Source organism: Solanum dulcamara, chromosome 6 (genome assembly GCF_947179165.1).
Source record: "Solanum dulcamara chromosome 6, daSolDulc1.2, whole genome shotgun sequence".
NCBI classification, from domain to species: domain Eukaryota; kingdom Viridiplantae; phylum Streptophyta; class Magnoliopsida; order Solanales; family Solanaceae; genus Solanum; species Solanum dulcamara.
The window spans coordinates 68,010,254-68,027,441 of record NC_077242.1 but is presented as its reverse complement, the minus strand read 5'-3'; the positions used below and the strand labels follow the sequence as shown (position 1 = coordinate 68,027,441).

At 37.5% G+C, this 17,188-nt stretch overlaps 1 protein-coding gene across 1 annotated transcript; it reads left to right on the top strand.

Annotated features, from left to right (window-relative positions):
* Window positions 1–3,957: 3,957 nt before the first annotated feature.
* LOC129891305 (pre-mRNA-processing-splicing factor 8A) lies at window positions 3,958–16,997 on the top strand. Its single transcript, XM_055966615.1, has 26 exons — window positions 3,958–4,573; window positions 5,556–5,679; window positions 5,781–5,873; window positions 5,963–6,353; window positions 6,805–7,285; window positions 7,377–8,167; window positions 8,273–8,358; window positions 8,450–8,632; window positions 8,768–9,082; window positions 9,590–9,894; window positions 9,973–10,427; window positions 10,545–10,671; window positions 11,207–11,448; window positions 11,537–11,660; window positions 11,746–11,935; window positions 12,013–12,120; window positions 12,586–12,839; window positions 13,218–13,834; window positions 13,915–14,021; window positions 14,126–14,380; window positions 14,476–14,949; window positions 15,142–15,303; window positions 15,387–15,584; window positions 15,713–15,991; window positions 16,119–16,361; window positions 16,494–16,997. Exons 1-26 carry the CDS (start codon window positions 4,197–4,199, stop codon window positions 16,683–16,685), a joined length of 7,173 nt encoding a protein of 2,390 aa, XP_055822590.1. The 5' UTR covers window positions 3,958–4,196; the 3' UTR covers window positions 16,686–16,997.
* The last annotated feature ends 191 nt before the right edge of the window (window positions 16,998–17,188 follow it).

The window sequence follows — 17,188 nt, the reverse complement described above, 5'->3', positions numbered from 1 at the left end:
CAATCTGAAAACTTCGCGTTTTTTAAGAAAAGCTAATTCAGTTTAAATTACATTTGTTCATTTTGGCGAATCATTCCTTTGTCTACATTCCTTGACAGATTTTTGTTCAAGATCCTCATTTTGTTGCATTATTGCAATAACAACATTATAAGCAGAACTATTAGTGACAATTATATTACTTCGGTTCCATATTTTTCTGATGAGACATAATTTATTGAGATTTCTTTATTATTTCTATGCGCCTGAACCTCTTTCAAGGTTTTATCAATTGTTATGTTTCCTCACTCTTCTTGAGCATGTTCTTCCATATTATGACCATCTTGATCGTTTGCTCCTTTTTCTTTTTCAAGAATTTTTATTTTTGGAACTGATCGATCTACTACATTTTAAGCGTAATTTAGACTCATTTACATTAATTAATTATTGTATCGGGACATCAACTTGAATTGGAACATTAGCATCTGACAGTTGATTTGCAATATTTTGCAACTAGATTATCTTTTAAACTTTCAGTTCACATTTATTTGTACGAGGATTTAAATGAGATAGTGATAATGCATTTTAATTTATTTTATTTTTCAGCTGCTTATTTCCCCCCCCCCTAATGTTGGGTATACTGATTCATCAAAATGACAATCAACAAATCTAGTCATAAATAAATCTCCAGTCATAGGTTCCAAATATTTTATGATAGAAGGAGATTCATACTCAACATATATCCCCAACCTTCTTTGGGACCTATCTTTGTACGTTATGGTGGAGCAATTAGAATATATACCGCATATTCAAATATTCTAAGATGGAAAGTATTCGGCTTCTAACCAAAAATCAATTATAAATGGAGAGATTTTATGATAACTTGTGGTATGATCCGTACAAGACTTGTTGCATGCAAAATAGCATGACTCCATAATGAAATGGAACATTTTGTTCTCATAAATATTGATGTGGCAATTAATTGAAGGTGTTTAATCAATGATTCCGCCAGACTATTTTGAGTATGAACATGAGCAGCCAGATGCTCAACTATTATTCCAGTTGATATACAATAATCATTAAAAGCTTGTGATGTAAACTCATCAGAATTATCGAGACAGATTGTCTTAATTACATAATGTAAAAACTGTGCTCTTAACTTAATTATTTGAGCAAGTAATCTCGAAAATGTCATATTACGAGTTGATAATAAACACACATGTGACCATCTTGTAAATGCATCTATTAAAATCATGTAATATTTAAATGGTCCACATGATAGGTGAATGGTCCACATATATCACTCTATATATGTTCCAAAAATATTGGGAATTCAATTCTCACTTTGAGTACTGATTGTCTAGTAATCAATTTGTCTTGAAAACATGCAGCACAAATGAATTCTTTAAATTGAAGAATCTTTTGATTCTTCAAAGAGTGTTCGTGTCAACTCTCAATTATTTTGTGCATCATATTAGAATCGGAATAACCCAATCGTTCATACCAAATAATAAAATCATTTGAGTTAATAAACAAAAGATTTACTATGGCGTGTATTTCAACCATGCTAATACTTGTGAAGTATAAGTCGAATGAAAGAGCGAGTAGCTTTTCAAGTATAAACTTCTTGCCTGACATCATTGTAGTAATATAAAAATATTTATTCTTTTCATCATTTGTAGTCTTAATATGATAGCATTTTGACGAATGTCTTTGAAACTTAATAAATTTCTTTGAGACTTACTACAATATAATGCTTCATTAATTTTTAAATTTGTTCTTCCGATAAGTATTACTTTGGCTTTTTCGACCCTTCAATTAATCTTATACTATCAGATATTGTATTAACATTAGTTTCTTTCATAATCAAATAAGAGAAATATTTTTTTGGCCTTACTTATTCGGGGGGGGGGGAGTGGAACATCGATATTATTATCTTTTCTTTTGAGAGACGCTTGATAAAGTTTCACAAAATGATTGGGAGTACAACAATCACGTGCCCAATGACCTCTCATACCACACTGATGGCAAATATTGATTTTATCTCTAGAAGAATTATTTTGAGAATCTTTATTGTTCTCATATTTATTTCCACTATGATGACGATAATTATTTTGTCCTCTACCACATCCTCGCTCACCTCTACGACCACGTCCGCAATAATTATTTTGTCTTGATTCAGACTAATTATGTGCTGCTACAACATTTGCTTTAGGAAATGGAGCAGACCTAGTGGGATGGACTTCATGATTTTTCATCAGAAAAGTATTATTTTGCTCAACTACAAGTAGGCACATTAATTCAGAATATTTCTTAAATCTTTTTTTTTATGAAATTATTATTGTAGCAACACATTTCAAGCGTGAAAAGTGGAAAACGTTTTCTCAAAGTAAGTCACATCAGTGATAGTATTTCCACACAATTTTTATATGGAACTTACACATAATTTTAATATGGAACTTACTCTGTGAAAAGTTGAATTATACTCAGTTATAATTTTAAAATTTTGAAATCGAAGGTGTATTCACTCATATCGAGCTTTCGGTAATACAGTAAGTTTTAGGTAGTCATATCGATCTTTCAAATTAGTCCATAATTCAGGAGGGTCTTTCATAGTTAAATATTTAATTTTTAATCCTTCATGAAAATAATGACGGAGAAAAATCATGGCCTTTGCTTTATCTTGGTTTTATGCTTTATTTCCTTGTTTAATAGTATCACCAAGACCTTTAACGCCAAAGTGAATTTCAGCATCAAGAATCCATTACAAATAATTTTTTTCGATAATGTCAAGTGCTACAAACTCAAGCTTTAATAAATTTTACATGATGAAAACTGAGATAAAAATTAATTTAGAAATAACAAAGACAAATAAAATTAATTTTTTTCAATAGATCCACAATATTTATTCATATAAAAATAAAAATACATAATTTATATGTTCATCATACCTAAGATAAAAAATAATTTATCCAAAGAAAATTAAAGACTTGTGCTGATAATGTATTATAAAATAATAATAATAATAATAATAATTATATATAATAATAAAGGAGGGGAAAGTATAATAAAGGGAGAGAGAGAATATAGGGAAAGAGAAGAGTTATAGTATTTCTATTAGTAATGTATATGTGGTGTCCTCATATTGATGAGTGCAATGCCTTTTTGTAAATAAAAATTTGTTTGGAGAAATTATTGAGTTACAGTAAAAATGAGTCTTTATGAACATTCACTTGTTTACAATAGGTATCAACTTTAAACTTTTATTTTTTTTTGGTTTGTAAATTTTAATTTATTTTAAATATTTTTTTGATTTGTCAAACATTTTCAAAAGTTAAAATATAACTTAAAAGTTGCTCTAAGTTATTTTAATTAATCGAGTAATTTTTTCTTCAATTAAATCCACATTATAAAACATGAAATCTCAATATGAATGAATTCTTATTATTTAAAATAACTTTTATATTTGATAAAAATATAATTTACGTATTTCCTAAATTAGAATTTTTACTTTTTTTTTTTTATAATTGTGATATTCGGTCCACCTTGCGCACACCACAACTAATTTTACGGAATACCTGCTACCTCCACCATCAACATATAACTCTATCAATCAAAACTAGAATAGAATGAAGAAAAACCACCTTTAGTATTTTTGTCTCTATTGAAAATTGAACTTAAAACCTCATGATACCCAATCCACTTCATTGACTAATAAACCATATTCTTAATCTTATGAGTTTTACAAATATTTTTTTAATTTATATATTATATTTCAAAAATTATTATTTTTAATTTGGACAATCGCTAAACTACACGTACAAAACACGTAAACTAGATAATAAACCATTGAAAATACAGCTGCTAAATCTTATGCTAGTCGTGATTCGAAGTCGGTACCCCGCACCCAAAACCACACTACGTCGAGTCGGTCATTCGCTATTTTTTTTTTATAAACCCCATAAGCCTGCCCAATAACACAGTTTTTCTACTTCACTTCTACTACCCCACCCTCCTCAGTCCATCTCCGTCGTAGCCACCTCCGTGAATCGATTTTCACGGCTACAGGACCACCGTCAGTCTCCGGTGAGAACTCAATTTGCAAATCTCTGGAGACATTTTACGTCCAAACGTTTATCGAGGTTTTGTACCTTAGTTAGGGTTTTAGTACTTCCTTCCTTGCTCGTATGTAGTTTGAGATTTTGACTTCTAACGAAGTTATGTGGAGTGGAAACGGACAAGATATGTGGAGCAATAGTAACATAGCACCGCCAGGTACTAGCGGAGGACCACCACCGCCGCCGCCGCAGTCAATGATGCCGCCCCCTCCGCCGCAGTCTATGATGCCTCCACCACCTGGTACGAGTTCAGGACAGTCTATGATGCCTCCTGGTACAAGTGGTGGAGGAGCTAGTGGTGCTGGACCGCCTCTACCACCTCCCTCTTATACTGTTTTGCCGACTGAAGCTCAGCTTGAAGAGAAAGCTAGGAAATGGATGCAGCTTAACTCTAAGCGGTATAGTGATAAGCGAAAGTTTGGATTTGTGGAAACGCAAAAGGAGGATATGCCTCCGGAGCATGTCCGGAAGATTATTAGGTATTGTTTATATGTTTATTTGCAATTCTGAATACTTATGTTCCTCTTTTGGTTCTGAATTTGTGCATTTTTAGGTGTATAATATCAGAAAATGCAGGTAAATCTATTTGTTGGGTATTTTTTTTTTGAATTCTAAAGGTTTTTGCGCTGTGAATAAATGCATTAATTGGTGTATATTATCAGAAATGAGATTGTGCTAATGTATACAGGAGACGTTGTAGTTTAATTAACTAGATAATATGCTGGGATTTTTCTTGCAACTGTGTATGCCTTAGGTTTTCTTAGATAGGTGTATTTTTAGAGATTGCTCCAAATCTATTTGTAGGTTTCTTTGTTTTGTTTATTGATAGCATTTGAGTGAGCTGTCTGAGAAATACCTCTAGTGAAATTGTTAAAGCTGTAGGTTTGGGGAAGTTTGGGAGTATACCCTTGGTTTTGTTAGTTGGAGTCTAAGTGTGTGTTGTTTACTGAGAACACTAGTTGGTTGTGTACTAGAACACCAGTGTGTACTTTTCACATTTAACTTGAGTTTTTGATGCTCAGAAATGAGGTTCTACTTTGTTTAAATAGTGGGAATATGAAAGGAGGGGTAAATTGGTGTTGACAATGTGGTTTCTTCAGTTCTGATATTTAATAGGGCCTCATGATCTTCTTTGTTGTTTCAATATGTGCGCAAATGAATTTAATGAACACCTGGAAAGTAGGACCTTGTAATAATCCAGGGATGAGGATTGTTAAGAATTATTAATAAGAGAAATGACAAAAAAGAAGTGTTATCTCAGAATGTATAGTTGTTCAATTCAAGTTCTTTTGCTCTATATCTATTATCTCATTGAAGTTCGATGTCAGCATAAAAAATGCATTTCTCCATTGTCTCAACATCACCTATACATAGAAATCATGACTTTGGTGAACCTTAAAAAATTAATATAGTCGTGATTTCGGTGCTCTCATTTGCTTATCGAGCTCATACATATTGCAGGGACCATGGGGATATGTCATCAAAAAAATATCGTCATGATAAACGTGTTTATCTCGGAGCTCTTAAATTTGTCCCGCATGCTGTTTACAAACTCCTTGAAAACATGCCTATGCCGTGGGAGCAGGTACTCCCTACAGCCTTTTTGATTGTTTTATTCTAATTGTGCTGTGACTTGTTCTACTAGTCAAATCTTAAGTAAGTTCTAAAATGCTTTTATTTGAACAGGTTCGAGATGTCAAAATCCTGTACCATATTACTGGTGCTATTACATTTGTTAATGAGATTCCATGGGTTGTCGAACCTATATATCTGGCTCAGGTATGCTAACTTTGCTTTGGTATGGGTTTGTTTCCAACTCCACTGAGCCATATATGTTTGGACTGATTCATAATCATGAAATCTTTCAGTGGGGCACAATGTGGATCATGATGAGAAGGGAGAAGAGAGACCGGCGGCATTTCAAGAGAATGCGTTTTCCTCCTTTTGACGATGAGGAGCCACCATTAGATTATGCTGATAATCTTTTGGATGTTGATCCTTTGGAGCCAATCCAGTTGGAGTTGGATGAAGAAGAGGATTCTGCCGTTTATAACTGGTTTTATGACCACAAGCCATTGGTGAAAACAAAGCTTATCAATGGTCCTAGTTACCGCAGGTGGCATTTGTCCCTCCCTATAATGGCAACACTTCACCGCCTGGCTGGACAGCTTCTTTCAGACCTGACTGATCGCAATTACTTCTACTTGTTTGATATGGAATCCTTTTTCACTGCCAAAGCATTGAACATGTGCATACCTGGTAAGGAATATGCTTAATGAGTCCTTAGTTCTCTGTTTCTTTCTTCTGAGTTAGCTAATTGGTCTGCCGAAAATTTGCTGGTGCTCTGAACTGCTTTAGCTTGCCTAGCCAAAGATTATCCTCCCGTGGAATTCTAAATGTTCTTAGTTTGCCTATTACCTGTATAACCTTATCCAGAAGGTATACCTGAGTGATTGGTAGTTCAGGAACCTAAAAAAATATGATATTTCTGAGTTCTCCCATATGTTCAAAATTTGTTTGGGTATTTCCATGATAACCCTGCATATTTGGCGTTCCTCTTCTAATTTAGGTAATAGGTAGGGTGTTGCATTCGAACACGGTTTCCTTCTAATATCAATTGTTCTCTCCTTTTTCCTGGTCTAGAGAGGGGAATTATTTTTCATGGTATGTGTTGATCCTCACTGTTGGTGGACTCTTTTCACTTCTGCAGGTGGTCCAAAGTTCGAACCTTTATATCGTGACATGGAGAAAGGAGACGAAGACTGGAATGAGTTCAATGATATCAACAAATTGATCATCAGGTCACCACTTAGGACAGAGTACAGAATTGCCTTTCCCCACCTCTATAACAACAGGCCAAGAAAGGTGAGGCTTGGCATATATCACACTCCGATGATCATGTACATAAAAACAGAGGATCCCGATCTACCTGCTTTCTATTATGATCCGCTTATACATCCCATAGTCACCAAGGACCGTCGAGAGAAGAATGTTTCTGACGATGACGATGATGATGATTTTGCCTTACCTGAGGGTGTGGAACCGTTGCTGACTGAGACTCCAATCTATACTGATACTACTGCTGCTGGTATTTCCCTATTGTTTGCCCCACGCCCATTTAACATGAGATCTGGTCGAACAAGACGTGCTGAAGATATTCCCCTTGTGTCAGATTGGTTTAAGGAGCATTGGTATGAACATCTTTGCTTTTGCTTAGCTTGTTTGTCATAGTAAATCAATCCGTATACTTCAAATATTAACTATCTATTTTGTTTCCTCCAGTCCTCCATCATATCCTGTCAAGGTGCGCGTCAGTTATCAGAAGTTGTTGAAATGTTTTGTATTGAACGAGTTGCATCATAGACCCCCTAAGGCTCAGAAGAAAAAGCACCTCTTCCGCTCACTTCAAGCCACAAAATTTTTCCAAACCACAGAGCTTGATTGGGCTGAGGCTGGTCTTCAAGTTTGCAAGCAGGGATATAATATGCTGAATCTCTTGATCCATAGGAAGAACCTGAATTATCTTCATCTTGATTACAATTTTAATTTGAAGCCTGTAAAGACACTAACAACAAAGGAACGTAAGAAATCCCGGTTTGGAAATGCTTTCCACCTGTGTCGTGAAATTCTGCGTTTGACAAAGCTTGTTGTTGATGCTAATGTCCAGTTTCGTCTGGGAAATGTTGATGCATTTCAGCTGGCAGATGGCTTGCAATACATTTTTTCACATGTTGGTCAGTTGACGGGTATGTATCGTTACAAGTACAGGCTTATGAGGCAGATTCGGATGTGCAAGGATTTGAAACATTTGATCTATTATCGATTTAATACCGGGCCTGTTGGAAAAGGTCCTGGTTGTGGTTTCTGGGCACCTATGTGGAGGGTGTGGTTATTCTTTCTTCGGGGAATAGTACCTCTTTTGGAACGTTGGTTAGGAAATCTACTGGCAAGGCAATTTGAGGGTCGCCATTCGAAGGGGGTGGCCAAAACTGTCACAAAGCAACGTGTTGAAAGCCACTTTGATTTGGAGCTCCGTGCTGCAGTAATGCATGATGTCCTTGATGCTATGCCAGGTGAACACTTCTCTATTGTTGATTGTCTGTCTTTTTTTGGGATGCTTCTGTTTCTTCCGTTACTCGACCAATACTTTTGGCTAATATAGTGCCTCTTTACTGTAGAGGGGATCAAGCAAAATAAAGCAAGAACCATCTTGCAGCATTTAAGTGAAGCATGGCGTTGTTGGAAGGCAAATATTCCTTGGAAGGTATTACTCTTAACCTTTTCCCCCTCTCCACAACAATGAGTATTGCTTAAGATGAGTCATTCAGTTGCTTTTTGGCTACTTGTTTTATTAGGTCCCTGGTTTGCCTGTTCCTATTGAGAACATGATTCTCCGCTATGTCAAATCCAAAGCTGATTGGTGGACAAATGTTGCTCACTACAACCGTGAACGTATAAGAAGAGGAGCAACTGTTGACAAGACTGTGTGTCGAAAAAACCTTGGAAGATTGACTCGCCTTTGGCTGAAGGCTGAACAGGTAATAACTGCTGTTATTATCTGTGGTTACTCTTAACTCTTAAAATTGTTTTTGGTTTTCCCTCTGTTACATTTGCTTATTGATGACAAGCTTGGGGTAATTCATGCTGCTTTGTCATTTTCTTGCAATTAACAGGAGCGGCAACATAACTACTTGAAAGACGGTCCATATGTTACTCCAGAAGAAGCTGTAGCCATATATACTACCACTGTGCATTGGTTGGAGTCCAGGAAGTTTTCTCCCATACCATTCCCTCCATTGTCATACAAGCATGACACAAAGCTACTTATCCTTGCACTGGAGAGATTGAAAGAATCTTACAGTGTGGCTGTGAGGTTAAACCAGCAGCAAAGGGAAGAGTTGGGCCTCATTGAGCAAGCTTATGATAATCCACATGAGGCATTATCACGAATTAAGCGTCATCTGCTTACTCAGCGTGCCTTTAAAGAAGTAAGTTTCACCAGTTGAATTTTTTTTTCTGAGTGGCAAGGAGATCAATATACTGATTTGGTTGGAGCAACTATGATCTTGTTGCACGATTCTATGTTGAGAAAGTTTATATCTTAGGATTTACTTAATCCAAATACCCTAAATCGTGAATGAGGCATGCTTGACCGGTCATATACAAGTATCAGGGATATCAGATACTTGGACCACCTTACTACTGCTGCCGTACCACAACCGGTCCAATCGGTCAAATATCATGTAAAAAAAACCTTGGTCAATGATATCTTTAAAACGTTTTGGATTCTGTTTCATTTTAGTCTCGCTAGGATTAAATATAAATTGAATTTAAACAGGTATTAGCTGATTGATTTTCGGGTTATAGTTTAAACAAGATTAGATGCGTGCTCTGGTATTTTCCTGGAAGCTGCTAAACAGAGCTCTTCAAATTTAGTTTGGTAGTTCTGTAATAATATCTTTCTGAAAGAAGTTACTGATGACTGCATTTCACAGGTTGGCATTGAGTTTATGGACTTGTACAGTTACTTGATTCCTGTTTATGAGATTGAGCCACTTGAGAAGATTACTGATGCATATCTGGACCAGTACCTATGGTATGAAGGTGATAAGCGCCATCTCTTTCCAAATTGGATTAAGCCTGCAGACTCAGAGCCACCACCTCTGTTAGTGTATAAATGGTGTCAAGGCATAAACAATTTGCAAGGAGTATGGGACACCAGTGAAGGACAGTGTGTGGTGATGCTGCAGACGAAGTTTGAGAAGTTCTTTGAAAAGATCGACTTGACCATGCTGAACAGGTTTGTTGTTGGAGCTTCCGGTATTTAAATTTCATAGTGGGTTTTCTGATATTTGTTTTAAACTACTTTTTTTTGTAGGCTTCTGCGTTTGGTGCTGGACCACAATATTGCTGATTATGTCACTGCAAAAAACAATGTCGTACTGTCTTACAAAGATATGAGCCATACAAATTCATATGGGCTGATACGCGGTCTTCAGTTTGCTTCATTTGTTGTACAGTACTATGGGCTTGTGTTGGATCTTTTGCTTCTTGGTTTAACTCGAGCTAGTGAAATTGCGGGTCCACCACAGATGCCTAATGAGTTCATAACCTATAGTGATTCTAGAGTGGAAACAAGGCATCCAATCCGGTTGTACTCTCGATACATTGACAAGGTGCATATATTATTTCGCTTCACTCATGAAGAGGCTCGGGATCTTATCCAAAGATATCTTACTGAGCATCCTGATCCCAACAATGAAAATATGGTTGGTTATAACAACAAGAAATGCTGGCCAAGGGACGCAAGAATGAGGCTCATGAAGCATGATGGTAATTGTTATTTAGTCTTTCCACATTGTTCCTTATTTTTGAATCTGTGTAGTTAGTGTCTGATTATGGGTAAATATTGATGAGCTTGACATTCATTTTGGTTAATTCACATTTCAGTTAATCTTGGGAGAAGTGTCTTCTGGGACATGAAGAATCGACTGCCTAGAAGTATCACTACTTTGGAATGGGAAAACAGCTTTGTCTCTGTTTATAGCAAAGATAATCCGAACTTGCTCTTCAGCATGTATGTACTTCTATCTGTTCGTTTTCTGTTATTGCTTTTGGGCGGTGACATCTACTTAGGGCCTGTTTGTATGGCTTATAACTTTTAGCTTATGACTTACAAGTCAAAAGCCATAAGTTAGAATTTTTAACTTATGGCTGTTGGCTTAGTTTTGTTATTTTGGCTTAAAATAAGTGCTTCAAAGCACTTTTTTATTTTATCCAAACACTACAAAAGTACTTAAAAGCTATTTTGTCTTAAAAACACCTAAAATAAGCCAATCCAAACAAGGTCTTAGAGAACCCTGTAGGTTGCTTAAAAGATTTTCTTGGGGTGGGTGTCAATGGGACTGGATGATTCTGTATGTGGAATTTTCCAGGAAACGGTGGTTTAGCATCTCTGGATAGGAGTTGAACTTTTTTGTGTCTTGCTTTTCTTAAACCTTAGACTTGTTAAAATTCAATGATTTGCTGGATATTCTTTCATTAAGAGTGGCTTACCCTTAATTGAAAAGACTGTTATCATTGAATGAACTTACGTTGATATGCTTGTTTAGGTGTGGGTTTGAAGTTCGGGTACTGCCTAAGATAAGAATGACCCAAGAGGCATTCAGCAATACCAGAGATGGAGTCTGGAATTTACAAAATGAGCAGACTAAGGAACGCACGGCTGTTGCCTTCTTGCGTGTAGATGATGAGCACATGAAGGTGTTCGAGAATCGTGTTAGGCAGATCCTTATGTCCTCTGGTTCGACAACATTCACAAAGATAGTTAACAAATGGAACACTGCTCTTATTGGTAAAATCTTGTTCTAAGAAATATTCCAGCATGAACTTTGGTCTTGCTAGTGGGTCTTGTAACCGAGGTTTTTGGTTTGTTCTTGTAGGCCTTATGACATATTTCCGTGAAGCAACTGTGCATACACAAGAGTTGCTGGACCTGCTGGTCAAATGTGAAAACAAGATACAGACTCGTATTAAGATTGGTTTGAACTCAAAAATGCCCAGCAGGTAAGTTCTTAACTACTTGTGACCTCGTGTCTGGAATTAGCTAAATTTTCAGTAATTATATTTCTTTTTGATGAATATGTTTTAGGTTTCCTCCTGTTATTTTCTACACACCAAAGGAAATTGGAGGGCTTGGAATGTTGTCAATGGGTCACATATTGATCCCACAGAGTGATCTTAGGTATAGTCAGCAAACAGATGTTGGTGTCACACATTTCAGAAGTGGAATGAGCCATGAAGAGGACCAATTGATCCCAAATCTCTACCGATACATACAGGTGAGTTTTGATGCTGGTTGACTCTTCTTTTGTCTGCCTAACTTATCTACTAATACCAGTTTATTACTCCTTGACAGCCTTGGGAAAGTGAATTCATAGACTCTCAGAGAGTTTGGGCCGAGTATGCTTTGAAGAGGCAGGAAGCTCAGGCACAGAATAGGCGTTTAACTCTTGAAGATTTGGAAGTGAGTAATCTTGCTTTCTACATTGATAACTCTCTCTTGTGTCCTTTGGATTAGTAGATATTTTTCAACATCTCTGCCATTCTCTTTTAAGTGGTTTACAGGCCAAGCCGGAATCACATCATTTGCAATAATTTTGGATTCCTTTTAATTGTGGCTCCAAAAGGGGGAGATGATAAAATCGTGCCCATTCTCTCTGCCATACTCTCTTAACTGGTTTACAAGCCGAGCTGAGATCATGTTGTTTGTGATATTTGAGATTTCCTTCAATTGTCGCTCCAAAAAAAAAGAAGACAAAAATACAAAAGCTAGTGGGAGATGTTGATATCATGCTCGACACATCTCTTTTTTGGGGGGTTGTGTGTGTGTGTGTGGGGGGGGGTGCATGTGTTAACAGCTTTCATGTTATTTTGGGCAATTGGTTATTTGCTCATTTTGTTAACTTGCCTCGTGTGATTGATTCATTAGGATTCATGGGATCGTGGAATACCTCGAATCAATACATTGTTCCAGAAGGATCGCCACACTCTTGCATATGACAAAGGATGGAGAGTAAGAACAGACTTTAAACAGTACCAGGTTCTTAAGCAGAATCCATTCTGGTGGACACACCAGAGGCATGATGGAAAGCTATGGAACCTGAATAACTATCGTACTGATGTTATTCAAGCTCTTGGAGGAGTTGAAGGAATTCTTGAGCATACATTATTCAAAGGAACATAGTATGCTCTCTTCGTCATTGCTCTTTGGATTTCTTTTATTATTTGCTGGTTTCATATCTTTATAGTACACCACAGCTGTCTTTGCACTTTATGCTCTCCTTCCTAGTCAGGGTTTTCGTTTATTGCTTTTTATGTTATGTCCTATTGGTCTTGGGAATTAACAATAATAGGCTCGAACAATGTGGCAATGATTGTTAAAGTGCTGTCATTAGTTGGTGTGTAACCTTCATGGCTAGCAATTTTACTCTCCTACTTCTAGGAGTGGCTCAAGAGGGGGGGGGGTACATGTTTTTACTCTCTGAAGTGGGTTATTTTGTCTCGGTTTGCATAACCTCCTTGGTGCAGGTTTTGCTAACTCAGTTCCTTTTGATATTTCAGTTTCCCGACTTGGGAGGGACTTTTCTGGGAGAAAGCTTCAGGTTTTGAGGAATCCATGAAGTACAAGAAACTGACTAATGCTCAACGATCTGGGCTTAATCAAATTCCTAATCGTAGGTTTACTCTTTGGTGGTCGCCGACTATAAATAGAGCAAATGTCTATGTTGGTTTCCAAGTACAGCTGGACCTGACTGGAATATTTATGCACGGGAAGATTCCAACTCTGAAGATATCTCTGATACAGATATTCCGTGCACATTTGTGGCAGAAGATCCATGAGAGTGTTGTCATGGATCTCTGCCAAGTTTTGGATCAAGAGTTGGATGCATTGGAAATTGAAACTGTACAAAAGGAAACAATTCATCCAAGAAAGAGTTACAAAATGAATAGTTCATGCGCTGACATCCTCCTCTTTGCTGCGCATAGATGGCCAATGTCAAAGCCTAGTCTTGTGGCCGAATCAAAGGATGTGTTTGACCAGAAAGCCAGTAACAAATACTGGGTAGATGTGCAGCTTCGATGGGGTGACTACGATTCTCATGATATTGAGCGTTATACACGGGCAAAGTTCATGGATTACACAACAGACAACATGTCTATTTATCCCTCGCCTACTGGTATGTCACGTGTGCATTTGTTGATCAACCAAATTTATTCCCTTTGTCTGACAAGTTTTAAATATTTGTTCCTTTTTCAGGTGTAATGATTGGACTTGACCTTGCTTACAACTTGCATTCCGCCTTTGGAAACTGGTTTCCTGGTTCAAAACCATTGCTTGCCCAAGCCATGAACAAGATTATGAAGGTATCTTTCCCCTTCCAATCCTCCATTATTTTCGTGAACTGGTTGCCCGTACAGTATGTGTTACGGCTGAAAGTTTCTTAACATCCTTATGCTCCATTATGCAGTCAAATCCTGCGCTCTATGTGCTGAGGGAACGCATAAGGAAAGGGTTGCAACTGTATTCTTCAGAGCCCACAGAACCATATTTATCATCTCAGAACTATGGAGAGATATTCAGCAATCAAATCATCTGGTTTGTTGATGACACAAATGTGTACCGTGTGACCATCCACAAGACCTTTGAGGGAAATCTGACAACAAAGCCCATAAATGGTGCAATTTTCATTTTCAATCCCAGGACAGGTCAACTGTTTTTGAAGGTAAGTGTAGTTGTTCGACTATAATTTTCTCATAAACTCTTGGGAGAACTCCATTGTCCAGTAGCTAATGTGTGTCCTGTGCTTTTCATTTACAGGTCATTCACACAAGTGTGTGGGCAGGGCAAAAGCGTCTTGGCCAACTGGCGAAGTGGAAAACAGCCGAAGAAGTGGCTGCGCTTGTTAGGTCTTTGCCTGTTGAAGAACAACCAAAGCAAATTATTGTGACTCGGAAGGGAATGCTTGATCCATTGGAGGTCCACTTGCTCGATTTTCCAAATATTGTTATCAAAGGAAGTGAGCTGCAATTACCATTCCAGGCTTGTTTAAAGATAGAGAAATTTGGTGATCTGATACTAAAGGCTACGGAACCACAAATGGTTCTGTTCAACATATATGATGATTGGTTGAAGAGCATCTCATCTTATACAGCATTCTCCAGGCTCATCCTCATCCTGCGTGCACTCCATGTGAACAACGAAAAGGCTAAGATGTTACTTAAGCCTGACAAGTCGGTCGTTTCTGAGGATCACCACATCTGGCCTTCACTTACAGATGACCAGTGGATGAAGGTATGTTTAAGTAAATGTACCTATGCTTCATCTGGTATTGCCATACCTTGATATTGTGGAAGGAACTTTTGTCAGCTGCTTTATGAGCTCTTCATAAGGATAATCTCTCTTTGGCTTGTTTGGTAGCACACCTGGGAGGTTGTGTGGGTGGTTGACGTATTTCTAATTCTGAATTGTTGTGCATGGTTTTAGGTTGAGGTAGCACTTAGAGATCTCATTCTCTCAGACTATGCAAAAAAGAACAATGTAAACACATCAGCATTGACGCAGTCTGAGATCCGTGATATTATACTTGGAGCTGAGATAACTCCTCCATCACAGCAGCGCCAACAGATAGCTGAGATTGAGAAACAGGTAATGTTCTTGGTCCTTCTAGTACTTGGCGAAGTAGTCCTTCGTTTTTAGAGCTGCTGTTGCTAATGTGCATATCTTTTCAGGCCAAGGAAGCAAGTCAACTGACCGCTGTTACCACAAAGACCACTAATGTCCATGGTGATGAGTTGATTGTTACTACAACAAGTCCCTATGAACAAGCTGCCTTTGGTTCTAAAACAGATTGGCGTGTTAGAGCAATTTCTGCTACAAATCTTTATCTCCGTGTGAACCACATATATGTAAATTCAGAGGACATAAAGGTGCTCATTTTCTTACCTTCTTTTGCTCAACTAGACTCACTATACCTTTTATCACTTTTTATCTAGAATCATTGTAGTTACCAAGAAAAAATTCCATTAATATATTTTGGTTTTAACCATTTGTATAGGAGACTGGATATACTTACATCATGCCGAAAAATATTCTGAAGAAGTTCATCTGCATTGCTGATCTGCGGACACAAATTGCTGGTTACTTGTATGGTGTAAGTCCACCAGATAATCCTCAGGTGAAAGAAATCCGGTGTATTGCAATGCCTCCACAGTGGGGGACACATCAGCAGGTGCATCTACCTTCTGGTCTTCCTGAGCATGATTTTCTCACCGACTTGGAGCCGTTGGGATGGATGCACACACAACCAAATGAGCTTCCTCAGTTATCGCCACAGGTTAACTTCTATATCTTTGTTTTGTATGCTTAGCTGTAATGAGTTATTCTAGGCATTAGGTTGGGTTCTTTTGTTTACTCTCCTCTGTGCATGGCTCTTCTGATGTGTAAATGATTTTGAATAACAGGATGTGACTTCACATGCTCGGGTCTTGGAGAACAACAAACACTGGGATGGAGAGAAGTGCATTATATTGACATGCAGTTTCACTCCAGGTTCTTGTTCATTAACTGCATATAAGTTGACGCCAACTGGGTATGAATGGGGACGTGCTAACAAGGATACAGGAAGCAACCCTCATGGTTACCTGCCAACTCATTACGAGAAGGTCCAGATGCTCTTGAGTGACCGATTCCTAGGCTTTTACATGGTGAGTATGTTGGTCTACAGATTTTTCAGTTGGATTTTGATTGCTGCATCAATGTTTCCTGCATCTTTGCGATGCTTTCTTCCATGCCGCCACCATCTAGATCTGAATCTAAATTGATTTTATTTTGTGCAGATACCTGATAATGGACCGTGGAATTACAACTTCATGGGAGTGAAGCACACTGTTAGCATGAAGTATGGAGTTAAGTTAGGTACACCTCGTGAGTACTACAATGAGGATCACAGACCTACACATTTCCTGGAATTCAGTAATATGGAGGAAGGCGATACTGCTGAGGCAGATCGGGAGGATACATTTACATAATATACTGCTATTCAAATATATGTTGGTGAGATTTCCCTCGAGTCATTTGGGGCATCCAATCAAATGGTTACTTTTGTGTTCTTGTATGTTTCAGCTGTAATACAGTGTAGTGGCCGATGATATTAGTAGATGGAACAAGTTGTAAATATATGAAATGATTTTGTAGCTTGATGCCACTGTATACTTTTTATTGGAGGATGACTCTCTGCCTGGCTTTGTTGGTATAGAATTTAGCTCGCGCTGCTTGTTTACTATGAAACAAACAGATGCTTGTACATTAGAGGAAGTAAATTGTGTTTCGGGTATTTTCAATTTCCGTTAATCCCGTAGCTGTAGCTCATCTTTATCTTCTTCAAATTTTATTACTACTGTTGTTTCTTGTACATTGATTATTTTTTTACTATGTTTACTGTCTGTACTTTTCTTTCTTCATTATATTCATCATAGCTTTGTGCTCCTGACATTTCTTTCGAACCTGTCGTAGAGGTCTCTCTACCCCACAA